The 21,421-nt window shown below is 31.8% G+C and overlaps 1 protein-coding gene across 1 annotated transcript in view; it reads left to right on the top strand.

Moving 5' to 3' along the window:
• LOC124369327 (phenoloxidase-activating enzyme-like) overlaps positions 1–21,421 on the top strand; it is a 35,719-nt gene that overhangs the window by 2,479 nt on the left and 11,819 nt on the right. The window contains exons 2-3 of the mRNA XM_046827285.1: positions 11,594–12,247; positions 17,193–17,375. Coding sequence (XP_046683241.1) covers positions 11,629–12,247; positions 17,193–17,375 — 802 coding nt within the window. The 5' untranslated portion in view covers positions 11,594–11,628. The remainder of the gene's footprint in view (positions 1–11,593; positions 12,248–17,192; positions 17,376–21,421) is intronic.

Here is a 21,421-nt window from a genome sequence, read left to right as displayed (position 1 = left end):
TCTGAATAGGGTTTTAAAGTTATACTGGAATGGTGCTGATAAAACTGCACAATTTAGAAGGCTTCATTATCGACCTTTAATGTATGTAATATACATTACAGACAAATACGGATTATATTTACAGATATTAGACGAGAATGATAGTTTGTTTGTATAAGAAATCACCATATTAACTGAAAGTTAACTTCTCAGGGTGATACAAAACTTCAAGTTGAAGATTTTTAATCTTGGGGGAGAATATAATGTAGTTATATTAAATTAAGAGTTGTGTAATATTTATATGTATATTGATGAGTAATTGAAATCAATTTTATGCATTCTGTTGTTTAATTTTAAATTTCAAAATACTATACCTGAATATTTAGAACATTTATTTTTCAAGCAATGAAAGTCTTGTCCCATTTTAATTATAATTCTGCCCGTCCTAATGGGCCTCTGGCCTGTGCGACGATCTTATCATACAGAATAAAGAGGGTGAGTGTGGGAAGTCAACACTCATGTGCAAGGTCAACAGTACTCATAAAAAGTGCTTCGACCACAGATAGGATCTGAACCTGTGCTATCTGTCACTCAGATCCTGTGTCCGACGCCCAACATTCCACTCTGTCTTTATGAAGTTCACTGGTTGCCCATGTTCTGGCGATATTGCAGTTAAATTCTAGCATAATAAAGGAAATTCCGAATCTAGTATCAAAACAATATTATTCAAAGATGTTATAAAATCTGCTCATGACTAATCTACTTTTAATGTTACTTGTGGACGTTCTCTAATTAATTAAATGGTTAGTGAGCATTGAACAATAAAACGTTCTATGTTCTAATATAAAAAAAATGCTTCAACTAATACAGTTGTTTCTGTTCATTTGGGCTGTATTTTTACTGCCAAAGTACAGTTGTATTTATGTGTCTTGGAGGGAAATGGGTATACTTACTGATGTGAGTTTATTATTTATGATCACTATAATAAGGATCAATTAAAATTCACAAACCAATAAGAAAAAAATCAGGATCTACGTTGGTTGGAATATGATGTAGATATGTTACATCTTGTATGTTCATGCAGGCAGAGAAGACTCAATACATGATTCTTGAAATCAAGCTATTCAATTTAATAATGTTATATATTTACCACTTCTCTGGTTCATGTACTGCCACCATTTTCAAACGTTCCCATATAGTGTAAAAATACTGTGCACATACCATGAGACCAACGTTTAAAATATTTTGTAAATTTCCAAACGTCCACCAGTTCACCAGTACAAAACTTAATTAATCCCGTATTATTTTATAGTAGTATTCTACTGTTCTTTTGATATATTAGATATATTAGGTCTATGGCCTTGTTTAGTATTATATATATATATTTTATTTTATTGGTTTAACACATACAATAAATAATACGCGCCAGCTGATTTTGAGTCTTGCTTATAAACCTGAAGTTATTATTGGCTTATTTTGTCTTCACGCATTTCATCGTGGTTTTTAGTTTTAGGCTGTGACGTATATTTTTGTAACTTTGATTTGTATTTGTTTGATCAAGAGGCCACTTAAAAATGTAATTTATACAACAACAATTTTGAAACAAGAGACTATCGCAAAATTACACACTCATGCTGTAGTGGAGACGGCATTTCTGGATCAGAGTGAAGTTACAAACAGTTTCTATGTTACAAATTGATTATTTAAATTGTATATATTTAACTAGATAAATATTCTGTTGTAATTTAGTTTTACCTACAAGTTCCTATGACTTTTTATATACCAGCTAAAAATCTATCTGGTTAGTATAAATTACAGTTTCATCCCACCCACACTATTCCAATATTATTTATTTTAATTTAATTGTCTTATCTTTAGATATTTCGTCTTCTCTTTCGTTGTTATCTTCATGATTTTGGGGAAAATAGTCCAGTTGTAAATTAAAAAAGTAATTTTAATTTGTATAAAGATTTCACTTTTCAACTTTTGCTGCGAAATTATTGAGAAATTTGTTACAACCTCTTTAAACTTTCACAAGTCAATTTTCAGTGTTGGTAATTTTACTGATGGATTTTGTTTTCTTGAGCAACGTCCGAATTTGTGGTCTATTAAATATACCTTCATTTTGTTTAACGTGACAAATTTTTTCTTAAATGGATTTAAAAAAAGATGTTTATACGAGTACAATCTATAAGTAGGAAAATTTTGTTTCCTAAGACATTCTTACAAACCCCACATTCTACACTTGTTTGGTCTTCAAAGACATTTTGTAATAAGCTTTTCAATAGAAAATTATACCTAACTTTATTTACATAGGAAAGATACTCACAAATACAAGGTTTCCTATAATAAATCCGAATGGACTGACCGACCTTCATAAAAGGATTTAAAGACTTAAAAGAAACTTTTCTGATAGCGAGATTCGAGTACAAAAGGAAACACCAATACCCTCTGACTATATACATGACTGTATCCATCTTATCTGCATACTACACATAGAGGCACTATACAATCTCTAGAAAGATAGCGAGTGGTATTGACTAGTATTTGTTACGTTATAGCGAAAGTGTTTGTATTAAAGTTCTTAATTTTTAATTTTTGCGTATAGCTGTGTAAGTGATAATCAAAATAGGTATATAAAGTAATTTGGACAGTTTCGCTGCAGATTGTTAGGAATGAATAAACAAAAATTGAAGCGTAACAACACCCAATATTCGTATACTTCTATGAACTACGATTGTGTAGTAATTTAGCTAAATATTGTGAGTTGTCACGATGGTAAACAGTTTTAAAATTTTTAAGTTATATTATATTTTTTCAAGTTTGATATAGAATTAATTAATTCAAAATTGAATAATTCTCAACTACCGTTTAAATGCTATAAATCCATTCTGGTTACACTAACTATCTGGACCTATAACAACACACTATTTTCATTATTTTCTATTGCCAAAAGGAATGACATCGGTAGCTTTGTAGATGTCCAGTATACACAATTTAAATCAATATGCAACAAAACCACACAAAAACTTAAAAGCCAATCTAAATTATTATATAAATATTACTGTCCACAACTGAACTTAGTACTTTAGCTCAATAAGTAATATACAATTCGAGTTAAAGTCCGAGCGCACCGTGATTTTTATTTTAAGTTTTCCGTTTTATTATTAATGAAACCTGACATTTGGATAATTTTTACGTTTTAAACTAGCATAATGTATAAAGAGTGTATAACAACCTACGAAACACCCAAATAAAACTTAACTATTTGAGATTTGATAGTAATAATTTTCTTATTTGAATTACTGTGTATAAACTGGAGAGTCTTAATGAATTATTCATGTATTAATTTCCTGGATCTTTAATTATACGTCAAAATAAAGAACTATTATATATAAAAATAGTTGTTTTAACAGTTACAGCTGTTAAATATTTTCATAAACATAATGCTATTGTCTTTACACTAATTAACCAGTGTTAAATAGTGTGAAACCCCCTAAAAGGCAGAAGAAGAGTTTAACAGGTGTTATGTGATTGTTTGTCATGTGCCAAATCATCACATTTTACACAGTTATATATTATAAATTGAGGATTACACTCATTATGTTATTATCTGAACTGAAAGAAAGTCTTTTGGAAATAGGATTTTACCACTTTATTTTAAATTTTATTCATTTACCTATATATATATATATATATATATATATATATATATATATATATATATGGTTATTGTCACATATTTTGAGTTGGAATTTTGAATTAAGATATTGGTTTATAAATGCAGGTTCTTCTTTAAATTGGCCACAATTTTGCTCTTGGAAACTATGTATACTATGACTGTTTCCGTCAAACTACATTTTTACTAATACCGTTTTACTTTGTGAACCAATAAAATAATGTATTGTTTTGATTTTAAATATATTTTTTTCGTCCACTACTCCGCTTCTGCGTATATGAGAGAGTTTTACACACCATTCTAGATATTCTAATTGACAAGTATGTACAGTTTCAAAACGATTGGCCATTATGAAACTGAAACGTGTAAACCTCTTCGTCGGACACTGAACATATAATATGAAAATCATTGTTGAGAACTCGGCTGGAAGGAACGAGCTAAAGTGAGGGCATTGACATGAACAAAACCAAATAGTCGTGTTCGATATGGAAGGACAAGAAAGTGAAGGTAGGTAGTCTGTTATCGGGCAGGACCTTGTGTAGGCGGGGACTTTCTATCGGTCTTGACCCTGACATTCTTCTTGGAACGGTCTTTGACTCTTTGTGGGCTCTGGATTTGTATTTAAAATAGAGGAGAGGATCTTTCACTGTCTTACAGTTTAAGAGGGACTATTTAATGACCGGGCCGGGGTTTAGGTGCTGCGTAACTGTACCAAGAAACACATTTTCGCCCTTCATCATCATATTCTAATCACTTCATTCACATAGTTTTATTTATATCAATCTTAAGTTTTCTTATCTGTAGTTACGATATTAAAAAGTAGTAAACAAGTATGTTACTTTGGTATTAAGAGAAATCTGAATTGATGTAATGTTTGATGTTAAGTTGTAACGATAAACTGAAGAAAACGAAGAAGCACTTGTGTTTTCAAATCTTGCTTAGACATATGCAATGTCCTCTTCCAATTCAACTGAGAATAGAATAGTAAAATGCTCATGCATATTTCACATGGTTTCAAATAGTACTTGAAAGAAAATACCATTTTGTTGTGTTGCGGTGGTGACGGTGAACGCCTGGGGCGGCGGGGAAGAAGGAAAAGGATTGAATGATTATGACTAATGCTGTCAGACGTCAGATGTGGTTTTGATTTGTGGGATGATATTTATAATATAATTAATATTTACTCAATTTTAATCACATACCTCTGTGGAACGATTTCATGCTTTAGTTAATATACTTTTACATTATGCATATCATAACGCAAATCAGAGCCTACGATACAAGGAAAACTTCTCTTAATCTTTTTTGTGATGATTTCCGATGCGTGTCTAATCTTGACACCTCTGACCTACCAATACATCCGCCCCTGATTTCAGGTTCCACTCCACAGTTTGGAATAATTGAATCATGTCGTCTAAACTGCTCCCGGCATCGTTATATAGCACACTTTCCCCATCTATAAAAAAGTGTGTTTTTAGAATTCTTGGGAATACATTTTTCCCCGTTGACAGAGACAGTACCAGTATATTAAATTACCGTAAGGTAATAATTATTTAAGACTTTCGCGTTGCTTTGACTATATGAAAGATTGCCTCTTCAAACGAATAAATTGGTTTTCTAGAAAAGTCTGAACTTTTCAAAAACGTAATTATTTGAAAACCTCAATCATTTGTCCCTCACCGTGAAGAAAAGATGAGTGAAAGCGATTTAAAAACTATAACTTAGCCTAAGTCTATATTTTTTGCTGATACATGTAACAATGTGAAAATATCAAGTTAGTTTCAGAAAAAGAGACGAAATGTCAGGAAAACATTTATTCCAAAACAACTCCGTAATCTTTCCGAAAATTTATGAAATTCGTCTGTTGGCTCGATTTTTTCGTCCATGTAAACCTGGTCCTCGTTCCAGACAATAAATATATACTCAATACGATTTCGGAGCAAGGATCTTAAACAATGAGACAAGAACATTTTTCGTTAAAATCAAGCGATCCACATAATGAGAACCAAGTTGTTCATAATTTTCAAAACACCACACCTTACGTAATCAGAAAATATCTGCTGGAAACTAAAATTCTCAATACTGAAAAATTGTTCTCTATCATGATCCGGCAACTTTTATCAATGGTCTATTAAAAAATAAAATGTATTAGTTTTTGAAGTAAAATTAAATAAGGGGAATGGTTCACTTCCTACTGGTGTATATCTGCCTGTAAAATCGACAACAGGTACAGCATAAATGATGTGTCACTTTACATCTGGGTAACCCAATGGATGCCTAGGAGTGGCACATAACTGGCCCAAATTTTATTTAACCAAAATATAACTCAACCACAAATTATTGGGGTTAAATGGTTAATCGGTAGGTTTAGTTTATTGAACAGAATGGCTGTTGGAGTGTCTGGGGCTCCCTTATTGTTAAACGTTTTTGTAACTCTATGCCTCCTCGTTGTGGATGCAAACGGTATCCTAACAGATAGTGAGTGGCTCCTATCCCTAATCTTTGCCATCTTGAATACTCTGTCACTTCGGAAGCAGAGGAAAGGTCATTTGAGAATCAACCACTATGAAGGTTATCTCAGCTTCTTGTTCTACATTATTCTACATACAACGGTATTTCTCATTTTTATGGACATGTGGTTGTGGATAACAATGATTAAATTTAGTATATATAGATTAGAGAGATACGTGGCCATAAATCCAACATAAATCCAACGTTATACCTGTAGACTTGACAATATAAACTTCGGCAATTGCTATAATTCCAACCATCGGCTGAAACGACGCTGAAAAAGCCCAGAAAGAGTGGTCCTAACGGGATTCTGAAGACCCAACGTTTGGGGAAGTATAAAAACTGTTATGAGAAAAATGGGATTAAAGGCTTTCTTACAAAGAAATCAACACACAAATGTTTCGAAATTGTGTATGTGATACCATTGAGTGAAATTGGTTTAAAAATGGGTAGACTTCTTTGGTTCTAGGACCTTTCTCAGTAGTTTATTGACTTCTTTGTTTCCCTCATGAAAAGAAGCCCTGATGACAATTATTTCAAATGACCAAACAAACAACCACAGGAGCGGCAGTATAAGAAATAACTTTATATTTTTAAATTTATATTCTGGGGCCTGTTATTGAGGGTTAATATTATTACTATGGCTTGTTAAGGATCGATTTTACATATACAGAAAGGCAAAATGTAAAATTGTGTTATTAAGTTACAAGTAACAATAATTGTAGTTTAAGTTAAAATTATAATTTTTAGCACACACATACTATTACTATCCTAATTAAATGTGATTATTATATACTAAGTATATAATGGTACAAATTTTGCAGATACATAATGAACCTGTATTAATAAATGCATATTCAGTTTGTCCTACAATATTAGACCTCGATGATCTGGACATTTTAAGCATTTCTAAATAGTTTTTGAAAGGAAATGCTTCTATGAATGATATGGACATGTTAGTAATAAACAGTGCTGCTCTGTGTAGTGTAATCAGTAAGAATTCAGTCGCATTTTTAATTTCTCACTGACGATAGTGCTTGACTGACCATCTATTAGGAAGGATTAAAGTGTAGTAAATGTGCTAAAGTAGTAAAGCTCTCTCTCTCTTACAAACACATTGTTAAGGCCCGAGTTTGATCAGTGTTCCGAAGAGTGTTTGACAACAACAGAGGGAAGAGAGAGCTGGCAAAGAAAGCTCCCTTCAAAAGAAAGCAATTACCTGCACCAGATCATGCACGACCAAAGGAATGAGCAGACGACACTACCGTAGAAAAACTGCACTGTTATCTGTCAAGTTTCAGTCAGTTTGGTAGCTAAACACTTTGGTTTGCTATTCCCTCAAATAACTTCAATAATAATAAGATACAGTATAATATCGAAGGGCCCGGCAGAACATAAAACGTTGCAGGTTTGGTTGAAATATTACATCTTTATTTGAAAGCAACCAAACAAGTAAAGTAAGTTTATCATATGTGTTGGTATCTTACTGAAAATGTCATCTGATGTTTACTAACTTGTTTATTCTGCGTGCTGTCGTTGTGACTGGGTCGGTTATATACTAGTATAAGACCTATGTTAAAATTCGCACTTTGACATTTTTATCTCAAACAGAACATTCTCTCTTTGACCAACAGGAACGTATGAACCAAGTTACACATCTCAAGGACCTTTCCATCAACAATAATTAAACTGCGGACACATGGAAAGACAAACACATGGTTTTTAGAAGGACTTGTTGGGTCGTTAATAGAGAAGCAAAATTCAGGACTTTTATTTATTTGAAATACGATTAGTCATTTTAATTTTATAGACTTGATTCCGCTTACAACATTTTACACGATTATATTATGCAGTCTCTCCTTGAGCTGAAAACATATTTTATAAAGCTGTTGTAGTTAATAGCCTTTCTTCTTTAGGTAGAAAGAGATCGTAGTCATTCTATTACTATTTTATTTTTGTTGCTATTGTTATTCGGTTCGCCTCACTTTTTCTTTCAACGTTTGGCATGTCACGCAATAGGAAATGTATAAAACATTTGAGCTTCTAAATATTGTTTGATTTAGTATGTGTAGTCATGAATAAGTCATATCGAATATAACTATCTCAAATAGTTCATCGTAAATTCTCTGTCACTAGAAAACAATAAAGCACTTATGGATAAGATAAGTTTTATTCGAGTCAAATTAAAAGGGGAAGGTTTAGTTATGAATCTGAGCAAACATTTAATGTTGTTACAATATTACTGTATAAAAACATTATGTTTATAATTAACCCTAAGACACTCAACTTCTCTAGAGAAGTTTCTTTAGATCTTGCCTAGGATTTTGACCTTCTCATCAGATTTCACGAGCAAATTTATTCTAAAAATGGATTGGAATTCCTTCACAACAAAACATACTTCATTTATGTGGCGAATTCACAAAGAAATACATTTTGAAATGCGATTTCTGCAAGTTAATTTATAATTTAGAGATTTTTTAATTGTAAGGAATCGTTTCAACCTTATTGCATCTCTAATTAAAGATAATAAGATGTGTTAAACACGGAAATAATCCTTGAAACAAAAGAGTTCTATATGGGTTTTCAATAATCACATTCAGTCAACATAAATGTTATTCTGTTCCTACCTTAGGAGTCTAAAAACTAATGTTTCTTATTTTATACCTTTTATTTCATAAAACCCGAATTGAATTTAAATAAATCGGATGAAAACCAATTTTGTAAAGCAGTTCCAGTAACTAACCCTTCTTCTTTAGGTAGGCTAAAGAATTTTCAAACCTCATATCCCTTCTTCGTCTAAAAAGAACTACCCTAGAAAATATGTTTTAGATTATCTGTATACAATCCTAATTCCTGATTTTTATTTAGATCAAGGGTATAACAAATATTTTTGTATTATACTTGAACTTGTAGCAGCGAAGAATATGATCATACAGCCTAGAAAAACAAAAACAAATAATGAAGGGGGAGATACGCCCTCCAGTCTTCCAGAACATTGGTTTTAAAAACATAAATTTCAGTATCTCTTGTTATCTTAAATTTCATAAAATTGTATTTTCCCTGTACCTCAGGGACAATTTCATCAACATTTCTTTAGAGCAAGAGTAAAAAAGAAGGTGTGAAAAGATGTGGGATGAAGATGCGTTCAGACGATAAAGAATTTATATTAATTATCTAAAGGAATAATATCAGTAAAGTGTACTTTAGTTTTTCTTATGCAAGGATTTCATATAACAAATGTTATTTATAAATTGGAATCATGAAGACGAACTTTAGGAGTTAAATGTGAGGCAGAAAAGTTTAGAGTATAATTAGTTTAATTTAGAAAATCCTTGAAATTATATTAGAGTGTTACGGTAGCTAAAACTTAAAGACATGTAAAATTGAAAGCTGTGATTAAATTTTAGATAGTTTCAAAGAGCTTAGACCTACAAGTTTAAATTAATTAAATGTAAGAATTTTCTTCTTTAATGGGAGTGCCGATGCAGAGCGGTCTAAGAGTTCGGACTTGAGAACTGAATTAGCACAGGTACAGATCCTGTTTGGAACTGTTGAACTTTAAATCTGTACCTTCGACATTATATTATATCGACTCCTTCCATTATATCTGTTTTATAATATCCTTGCACAGGTCGGTGCACCACGAGGACATGCAGATAAGGCTTAAAAATAGATCGACTTCTCCTTAAAAATGGTTAACATAGTAAATATGTACGTACTTTCAAATTAAATGGCAACGATAATTTTTAAAACATCGGAAAATTTACAGCTTACGTAATTGTGCCTCTTAAATTTTAATATTATTGTTTGATTATTGTTACTATAAAAATAGTAATAGTGTGTCTAGGGATACTGCGACTATTCTTTTTTATAAAAGAAACAAAAACAAATACTAACTTAACGATTATGTCGAAAACGTATTTTTTATCCTTTTAATTAGTACCGGTTGTACAAAACATATTTATTTCGAAAGCTTCAACTATCCCTATATAAAGAGTAGACATTAACATATTTTATCAGCGCAGATAATTGTTTTTTACTCTTACTCATAATCTCATTATTTCTTGGTATATTAAATTAAAGTAACATAATATTTAGAGTGTTATACATTGTTCCAATTGTTTCAGTAGAGTAATTCTTAGTGCAGCACAAGATCCTCAATTGTGGGTACATAAGCGAACTAAATCATAAATCCATTGTCATAAGGAATATTAAAATTACAAAGAAAACATTCCAATTCTTGTCCCACTCTGAGTATTCCTAAAACGTATAAATAACTTTGAAAATTTCCTTTAAAGGGTTATCCGTTGTCAGGATACCAACTTATTTTTAATAAATATCCAGGTTTAAAATGTATATAATTCTTTAACTCTTCCAAAAAGAAGTTGGGTTAACTTAAACTAATTTTTCAAATCAAAAATTGTGTTGGACAGGAAAATGACGTCACCAAGTATTTTGATATTATTCGTCATTATGTTCTCAAAATGGAGAACAAGAAAGACTTTCAGACAGTAACACCATTAAAAACTTTAGTTTTTGGTCTGTCATACGAAAGAAAAATAAATGAATTTAATTAATTTTACAAAATCAATACCTGAAAACAAAACCACTGAGTGCTATATTTGAACTAAATATACGAGTATAATACGTTTACTTTTGAAATCATATTATATTACCTTGCCCTGTTGAGACACTCGGAGTAGTTTCTATTTCCATTGTTTCTAAATAAGTTATTATAATTCTTCAAATAACGTATAAATTGTTCAATATAAAATTACTTTTAAATTTAAATTTACTATAACCATGAGGAAGAAACTGGTGTTAAAATGTGCATCACTACTACCAGTAGTCCTGTAGATTAAACAGTCTTATTAAAGTGGTAATCTACAATTTCCGGAGTTCTTTACTCTCTTAAGAAATTCTGGTCCAAATGTAAATAATTTGATATAATTTAAATTTGAAAAATGTTAAGTTCAAGCAATAATAGTTCAACTTATTGGAATGTTTATTACATCTGTATCATTTATAACAAACTTGAATACATTGTTGTCTTACGACATACTTATAAGTATAAGCTACATACAAGTTCAATTATTAAGATGTTTCGAAAAAAGACACGTCTTAGTTAAATCTGCCAGTATGGCTGGTATATTGCCTAAACTGCAATAAGACTTGCAAGGTAGAGGTGTCCGTAAATCGGTGTAGTGTTGCTGTCAACATCTGCCATGAGACAGGAAAGGCCTAACTGTCGGTGAAGCCGGTGCCGAAACAATACCTCTCGAGACTGGTGACACCGGAAGTTGTTGCCACAGATTGTGTATACGCCAAAAATGCTGCCTCCTATCTGGTGAGATATTGTATAAGAACTTGTTCACGTTCCCATTTGAGATACCAGTAGTCGTTACAGAGTGTTTTCTGTTTCAGGCTAAGATGAGAGTTCGGTAACGAGACACTCCACTATGCGGCTGCTCATTCCCTGTTCCCTGGTCTGTTGTCTGATCTTGACATTGACCCGAAGCGGAACCCTGGCTGTGAGGTTCGGAGAGGAAAACGGCGGACATCCGGTTTATGATCACCTCAAGGCCTTTCCCAGACACACCCAGTACCCAGAAAAAGAAGTGGATGGCCTAAAAAGTGATCTAGGAAACCACGTAAATTATGAAAGAGTCCAGACTATAGATTCTCCCGAATCGAAGGAAGAAGGGAAAGAAAAAGCTATTCGTAACCAAAAAAATGCTTCAAAACTCTCCAACTTTTTAAATTTTAAAGAAGTACAAGGAAAGACTGATGGAACCAAAGAATCTGAAGATGTTGTCAGAACGGCGGGAAAGAGCAGGTATTTGGAAAGTCCTGTAGACTATGAGGCAGCGGACTCCCGAGCAAGGTACTGGGACGATCAGAGAGGCACACATTGGCCAAACAGTGGATGGGACAAACGCTACCCTGTCGGTGTGTTGTCCAACAGCCTCCAGCAGGAGATGATGCTCATGGAGGTTCTTCAGGAGAAGGTCCGTGCCAACAAAACTGCTGAGGACTACAGAGGATTCCACAACAATCTCATGGAAATGCTTGGTAAAAGTAAGTTACAGTTTATAAACATCATTCAACTAGAGATAATAAACGTAGTATTGGTCCGTATCATACCTTTTTTGGTCACAATAGAAAACTAAAGTACTGAAATCTCTCGTTACATTCATATCAATCAGTTTCTATATCGGTTTTACATAATGGATATTAATGGTTATCACCAATTTTATGTACGTATACTGTACATAAATTAAACAAAAGTAGTTCCGGATTGAATTTGATGGAGCCATAATTGGTAGTTCTAAACCTCTCCGCAGATTTTGGGCAAGGACAATACGTTTATAAGATTGTGCTACGTAAATACTTTAAGTGCTTTTAACATCTGTCTGGCCTATTTCAACATTGAAATACATACATACGTTACACTTTTTTCATATTTTACTAACTTTTCGGAATATTTAAAATTCATTATATAACATTATTATTTGATTTAAGAAAATATTCGATTTTGGTTGATATAATTTAATATAATAACAACCTTAATAATAAATTAAATGCCATATCTTATATTTTCATTATAATTAATATTATTAATAATTACGTCTTTTAGGTGATAGATCTATTCTAGATTTGTAAAATTCTTAAATATGCTTGAAATTATTCAAATTAATAGTATCGAAAAATTGAGTACCGTTGTATGGATGTAGGGATCAAATATACGACACAAAATGCGTGTTTGTGCTGCAATATGGGAGCAGTGGATTCATTGCGGGTGTTTTTATATTCGAATTATCGTTTTACGTCGACTCATACAAGATACGAAAAATTTTGTTTAAGATATGAAATCACTGTTGCGTTTCGCCCTATTGAAATAATTATACTCGTACTACCAAAGTTTTAAGATATAGCGATTACTGATAGGTGCGTTGTACACGAGTACCGTACACATAACTTGTTTCAGTAGTAGTAGAATTAAAAGTGTGAGATTTCAAATAATTAATATAATCGGAGAGTAGCACATAATTTTATGTCAATTAATTGATAGACTATCAATAAACAACATTTTATATACATAAATATTTATTGTTAAATACAATACCTCCAAATCAACAAATTTTATGCTGGGAAGTTTATGCTGACAAAAGTTTTATACAACAGATTTCTGAAGGTTAAAAGTGGGATTAGCAACGGATTAGATAGATTTTGTATATTCAGCTAAGCAAAAATGTTGCCTGAAAAGCAAAATATCCTAATAGTCGTACAAAACATAAGAATAATAGAACTGAAACTCAAAAAAGTAATAAATAATTGTAATTACTTCAATTTGAAATAACTTTAAAAAGGCTATACTTTTATTAGGATCTACATTAACGATGGGAAATATGTTTTAAAAGTAACGGGTTCACAAAATGCGCTCCATAAAATTCTCTAAAATTTAAAAACAAAAATATCTACAGAGCCATGTAACATAAAAGATTCAACATTGTGGTATACATACTATTTAAAACAGAGTAAATACTATAAATCCCCGAAAGTTTGATTCGAAAGAAATAAACCAGTATGCTATAAAAAGAAAAAAAATGCTTAAGGACTAATGTACTGTTCAAAAATACACACACAATTTGGCTATACATATCCGTGCCATAAATAAGAGAACAATCTATGGGTATATATATATATATATATATATATATATATATATATATATATATATATATATATATATATATATATATGTCTAATAAAGACCTAAATGAGACCAAAGGGACTGTAGGTAGCTTACAAAGTTCGTTCTACATAAGTAATTAAATACAGTTTGGGATTTTATTGATTTTGTTTTAGAATCAACTGTAACGAAAAAATCAACAATTTCCACATTCGGGTAGTAAGTGACACATCCCAAAAAACCAAAAATTGAGTTTCTTCTCATGTTTTAAGATCGCGTCTTACGAACAAGAACTGTTGAATCCGTGCAAGTTATGTTTCATGATATTAATATTAAAATAATTTATGTTTTTAGACTACTAAATTATAAACATAGGCACACATTTAACATTATTATATATAGAAAAAGTCAATATAATAATGAACATTCAAGCAAGAAAAATGACAGAGAAAATATATAAAGTGTTCTTTGTCAAAATTTATTATTAATATACACGTATAGTAAAAAGTTCAATTTGCCTGCCGCCAATATCTTATCAATTTAGAAAGAGTATGTAAAAAGGAAAATGGGTACAACTCTTTCTTTTGATTATGATTTATACTATTCAAAACACCCGAGTTCTATACAAAATACTGTTCTTCTATTCCTTTATGTAAATCAAACAAGTTGGCTAGATATATACTTGGCTATTACAATGAGTTTATCCTCGTAAGTTTCAAATTAGTTCTACATTTTGAAACTATAACTACCTAGATAAAGGCTTATTACTGGTTCTCAACATAACCCATTCGCGTAGTTTTTCATGAAAAGTAGTTTTTTTCTATCAAGCTTTAATAATTTTAACATAAGTTTTAATAGCGGTTTATGTTAAGAGTTTTAGATTTAATGGATTGTCTCTTTCGAATTTGTATTGCCACATGTTTCTTATAAATAAGAGAGTTACAAAACCTGTTATCACTGAAGTCATTTGCAAATTGCAAGAGTAAAGGGAATTTGCCTTATGCAAGTACAAATCGGACTAAAGCTCTTCAGTACTTGAAAGCTTTTAAAACATTGAGTTATCTGAAATAACAAAAAATCATAGATGCTGAGGTTAAGCTATTGTTCTCCTTAGGCCAAGTAAAAATCTACAAAGGATTTAAGAAAAAATCGAAGTTTTTTGCACTGACAGGTCCACCCATTATGTCACTACTCCAATGAATACACGGGATCTTCATCAGTATCTATCTGGTACTCGTTTCAATGTCACTGAGTATAAAGAAACTTCTTGTGAGGGCTCTGGCCCGCAGTTCTAGTTCACTTTTGTAACTGAGATTGATGTTCTGGGTACTATCACTAGGGCACTAGATAATGATGAAGTCGTTGCCACAATATCCCAATAAGGTTATTTATTAAAAGAGACATTGCAGATAACTCTTCTCTTTATAACTGGTATTTAAATACCAATACAATCTTCAATTATTTTTGGTAATCAGCTCTATTACACCAAAGAAATTCCTGCAGCAAATTGCTTTACCATTTTCACCCAAAGAACTCATCAGCCTACTGTGCCCAATGTGTCTTGAAAGGTTGAGTCTTATTAACATTACATGGCCTTTTTTGAGAGCAATAGTATTCAATTCGAGTTTCACATAGAGTATATTGGAAGGTTCCACTATCAATGGTTTCATTATTTGTTTAAATCACTGAGCCTATGAAAGTCGGAGATGACGTACGTTTAAAAATAGACAATACCCTTCAACGGACAACTATTTTTTATGACCCAGATTCTTTAATTGGGTATACTTCTTCTCCTTGTTATAAAATTAAAACGAATCGGGCTTCCCTCAACTGTATTAATCAAGTTCGAACTGTATATATTTAATAAAAGAATTAACTGTGACATCAATGACATTGCGAAATGGTCTTACAGATTTGGACTAAAAGTAAATGAGAATAAGACTCAGGCTATTTTCATTAGTAACTCGAACTTACAACAAATACAGGCTTTTATGACGCACTTTAGTATAAGCTTAAAAACCAAGAAATTGAATACTCTGATACGGCTAAAAATCTAAGGTAATAACACAAACTTTGGGAGGGAGGCTGACCAAATCTCCAAATGGTAGTAATTTTTGCTTGTACACGCAGTTTAACTGCTTTGCAACGTTCTTAGCTATCATACTAGATTTTGACACAAATATACTACATTTGATATAAGATATTTTGAATGATTTGATGTTTTTAATTTAAGAATTGTCTCTGACATTGATGTCTTTGCAAAATGGCCTTACAGTTATAATTTTTATAAGGGTAAATCTTCCAAAAGGTACGTCAGAGGACAGTACTATCGCGTACACATATCGTGTATTATCTTTGAAGAGCCTCCAAGGATCTCAAAACTATCATATTAACCAAATCATTCATATTTAATTTAATACTGTAGGATCATGTGACACAATTTTCCGAACTACTGTATGCAACGAAATTTGTGATCACCGTTACTTTTCATTTACTCATTCTGTCATCAATTCAAAGTCTCTAAGCTGTCTATCTGGAAATATTTCTTTACACCCGAAATCAGTAAAATACCTGTTACTCGATTGGGACCACCTATGTTACATATTCTCTGCATGGGTTCTTTCCCTTTACTGTCATTGGTTTTAGAATTTGGAATTTCCTTCTAGTTTTTAGTGACTTTGGCAGATACTATGTTTGTAGTTCGGGGACCTTTTTTCAACCTTAGAAAAATAAAATATTCCAAAAGGATTACGTGCGTTTATTATCCTTAGGTGTTAAAATACAATAATTACGGAATTTATGAGGACTGAGATTTATTGTTTTAGTCAGTTTACTGTTCGTATGCTTAAAGATTATGCGTTAAATTAGACACCTAAAGAATATGATAGTATCCAATCCTCAAATTGTTGCAATTCTTTTATTGTGACATTTAACGATAGCAAAGGTCCGTAATTATGTTCACTCTTCAGATCTTATATCGTCAATAATTAACCGTTTATAATAATACTATATATTTAGAAAATATAGTAATATTTATTAAGTTGAATAAATTTGTTACATACTAACAGTAGGAATTTGACACCCGCAGTAAAACTATTGACTGCTTATAAATAAATACTGTGATCTCTTATTAGGAAAACTAACCCCAAGTTCGATCAATAAGTATCATAATAGTTTAATATTACCTAGCGCAATGCGAATATCTCAATTGGTTGTATTTTTATTTTATATTCTATAACAATCTGCATACAGAATTTACAAGTGTGTGAGATTGATTTCGTCAAGTATTTCAAAATGTTTTATAACTGTAATGTACAAACGGTTTTCCAGTGATTCCGCAAACATGCTGGTACAACCAGAACAAGTTCGATTGTGGGCTGAGCATTAGCTGTGTGCTGGACGGTGGCAAGCCGCTGGATCTCTGCAGTGGAGGCATGATCTGGAGCTGCTGCGTGTCCCGAGACAAGCTTCAGGTGCATCACGATCCCAATATGGGTGCCATTGAGAATGCCAGTAAGTACGGTCTCCCTGCACATTCAGAAACCATTAAGGAGAATTAATATGATTTTCATAAATGTATCATGTGCTATTGTTGTGTTAGCCCAAAAATAGCATAATGATCCATGTAGTGGCATGATTAATTTGTCATTGCTGACCATGGATGATTTACATCTCTTTATTACTCCTCAGACAAACAAAAACTTAATAAATAAAAATAAATAAACTTATAAATTGGTAAATTAATTGTAAATGCTCACTCGGGTTTTCTTATAGGCCATTCAGATGAGTTTTGTGCACTTTGTATACTTATCAGATCAAAATTCATTTCTGGAACCAAACGTTTGGACCACTATGTTACAAACAAAAAAGTTTCCTTCTTTTAGATAAAATCAAACATGATGTCGAGCATTTCACAAAGTAAATTACTTCTATCAAGCTTGGCTTAGTAATTCAATATTACCATTAATATTAAGCAGACAATTTATACTCCAAACTCAGTTTAAACCTTACTTGATATTTTTTAACAATCTAGTTTATGCCCCACTTGTTTACTCCATTTAAAGAAAATCTACAATACAATCACCCATATGTAGCTCACAGGACACAATGAGACTCACTCTGTAGCTTTACACTTTGGGCTATGAAAATACTGAGATCGTACATGGTTTTCATTGCTTAGATTTATTCTTTGAATTTTAGTTAAAATGACATCATGTATTGTATTTTATAATTTATTTGGTACTTAAATACACTTTGTTATTTACTTAATGAACAGGCTTGGAGAGGGAGAGAACTAGGTAAGAGTCAGCTAATAAAATAACTAATCATTCCCTATTAGTTGAATTCAGTTAAAATTGTACGTACTGTGAGTAATTTTAATGGAAAAATTGTGTACCGTAATCATTACAGTAAGCGTAAATTTACTTATAATCTAATTAAGTTTAGGAATACATTAAGTTAATTAATTATTGAAGTATATTTCTTGCCTTAATCATCAGAGGCACAGTACTATATAGAGCTCTGAGGATTTAGGGGACAAATTTCAGAGATGCAGTAACATAAAAGTATGAGTATTTATTCCTACAAGGCCTCCAGTAAAGTCTCCATTCCTGGGCTGCTTATTGTTCATTTCCAGTTCTGGCGACTTCACTCAGAGGATTCTTCTACATTCATCATTCATGAAAGTGCTCATTTATAAATGTTAGGACATATCTGGACGATCGTAACGTGATAGTATCGCGAAAAACGCAAATGGTTCATTGTTGTTAAACAACTTTCCTGGAGAACTACGTCGAAGTAGGGGGGTAGTGTGTGGTGTGCACGACGTGGTATGCAAGAGTGTGCACAGCGCGAAGATACGTGATAAGTGGTGTTCAGAGTGCGTGACCAGCTACTACCATTGTGTGACACTTTCACTGTGGCCACTGTGGTGGAAATTTAGATGGCAGAGAACTCAGTGACATTATGTGATGTCTAGTTGAAGTTACGTAACACATCTTTCTTTTTTTGTTCTTGTGCACACAACTGTAATAAATAACTTTCCGATATGAGTTTACAAAATCATTTCTCAGTCTTCTAATATGCACATATATATGTTATTGGGCTCTTTTTCTGTGTTAAAATACAAATAAAATGCCATCAAATGAGGGCAGTGCTAAAATTAATGCCATGGCGTGATAAAATTAATAATTGACTTGCTTCTAAAGGACATGTTAACTAACGAGCATACTCCTATAATTCTTACTTATTTTATAAACATAAAACAATTTAATGTCCGGAACTAGTGGCTAAGCACATTCACCCGGTAAGAGGAGATCCGGGTTCGACTCCCAGGGGAGCAAGTACTTTTTGTGATTTAATGTTTATTGAAATTAAATAAGGCTATTGGCATTTATACAATTTAATGTAAATAAAAGTCGTTTTACAGGTATTTGGTCTACCGATCATATGTTAGTTTGCTTATTTAAACGCATATGTTACAGATACGGCCAAATACAAAATAATTGAATCGGAAAGAGTAAGGGCTCTGTGGTGTAATGGTAGCACATTCACCCGGCAAGTGAGAGATCCGGGTTCGACTCCCGGCGGAGCAAGTACTTTTTGTGATTCAATGTTTATTGACATTATATATATATATATATATATATATATATATATATATATATATATATATATATATACAGGGTGAGTTTTTTAAAGTGATCCAATAGCTAACTTTTTAATTACACGACTTAGCACCATACTTTAAATTTGGAACTTGCTCAATTTTAAGTTTCACTCAGGGATACACTTTCAAATTTTTTGAAGATGGCCGCCATTTTCCAATATGGCGGTCAACTTTAAAATCTCTTATGGAACACCCTGTATTTTAAGTTGTTTTTAGATTCTACTCAACAAAATAATACATTTTTGCTTTTTAGAGTGTTTCAATATCTCTAATGGTTCAGGAGCTACGTGGACTGGAAGTTTTCATAATGTTTGCCAATATGGCGGCCAACTTTAAAATATTTTATGGAACACCCTGTATTTTATGTTGTTTTTATATTATACACTACAAAATAAGACATTTTTGCATTTTAGAGTTTTTCTATATCTCTAATGGTTCAGGAGCTACGTGGACTGCAAGTTTTTATCATCAGTCCGAAAAAATCCGAAAACTTGCAGTCCACGTAGCTCCTGAACCATTAGAGATATAGAAAAACTCTAAAATGCAAAAATGTCTTATTTTGTAGTGTATAATATAAAAACAACATAAAATACAGGGTGTTCCATAAAATATTTTAAAGTTGGCCGCCATATTGAAGTTGCAAACATTATGAAAACTTCCAGTCCACGTAGCTCCTGAACCATTAGAGATATTGAAAAACTCTAAAAAGCAAAAATGTATTATTTTGTTGAGTAGAATCTAAAAACAACTTAAAATACAGGGTGTTCCATAAGAGATTTTAAAGTTGACCGCCATATTGGAAAATGGCGGCCATCTTCAAAAAATTTGAAAGTGTATCCCTGAGTGAAACTTAAAATTGAGCAAGTTCCAAATTTAAAGTGTGGTGCTAAGTCGTGTAATTACAAAGTTAGCTATTGGATCACTTTAAAAAACTCACCCTGTATATATATATAATACTCAATAAGGCCTTCACCTCCTCTTATTATGTATTATAATATATAGAGAGGTTGCCAAACGAAATGTACATTTACTTATACAAATTTTCTTACAAGGTTCTGATCCTAAAAATACTTGTCTCCAATTTACAATATAATTACTAATAATGTTACTAAAATCATGGTTGTTTAGGATATGATCGTAATAATGCACTAAGAAAAAGAAATCTACATAAAATAAGTTTGGTAACGAAAAGCAATTAAAAGTTTTAATTTGTACCAAATAATAAAATGAATATTATTTATTATTTTAATTTCTTGATTTTAATCTGCCAACAGTTACAATGTAAAAACGTTCTATCAGCAACAAAACAATATTTGTCACCGACATCAATAAATGAGAAAACCAAAGCTCTAAACTATCCATTATAAATCTAAATAATGATGTTGGAAGCTCAATAATGTAGCAAAAGCAAATTTAACACAATCGGAATACAGTAAATACACAATTTAATTATTCCCATTATTGTATACACTATCTCTCCTCTGTGAGATGCATAACTAGAATGGATAACTGGTTGTCTTACATTTGTAACAAAATAATAACTCTTTATTATTATTTTGATTGATATTATTATTATTACTATTCCATAAACTACAACACCACTGTCACTATATGTTTATTAATTGATGATATTTGATGATACATGTTAGAATTCAAACAATAGAGCACGAACTGTTGTTGCAACCGTTTATCTTGATAAAAATGTCAAAGACTTAGAACTTTTTGCCCATCATGCCATGTGCCGTATATAATGGGTATGTTTAATTTAACTTTAAATCTGTAAAAAGTGAATTTTACATTGTATACTAAACTGATCTTGTATTATTACACAGGAATAACTATGTTAGGAAAGAGTCATAACATTTACGTTTCGAATATTATGAAATTAATT

This window comes from Homalodisca vitripennis, chromosome X (assembly GCF_021130785.1).
Source record: "Homalodisca vitripennis isolate AUS2020 chromosome X, UT_GWSS_2.1, whole genome shotgun sequence".
Classification (NCBI taxonomy): Eukaryota; Metazoa; Arthropoda; class Insecta; order Hemiptera; family Cicadellidae; genus Homalodisca; species Homalodisca vitripennis.
Note: the sequence above shows the minus strand (reverse complement) of the source record. Positions and strands in the feature narration are given on the sequence as shown.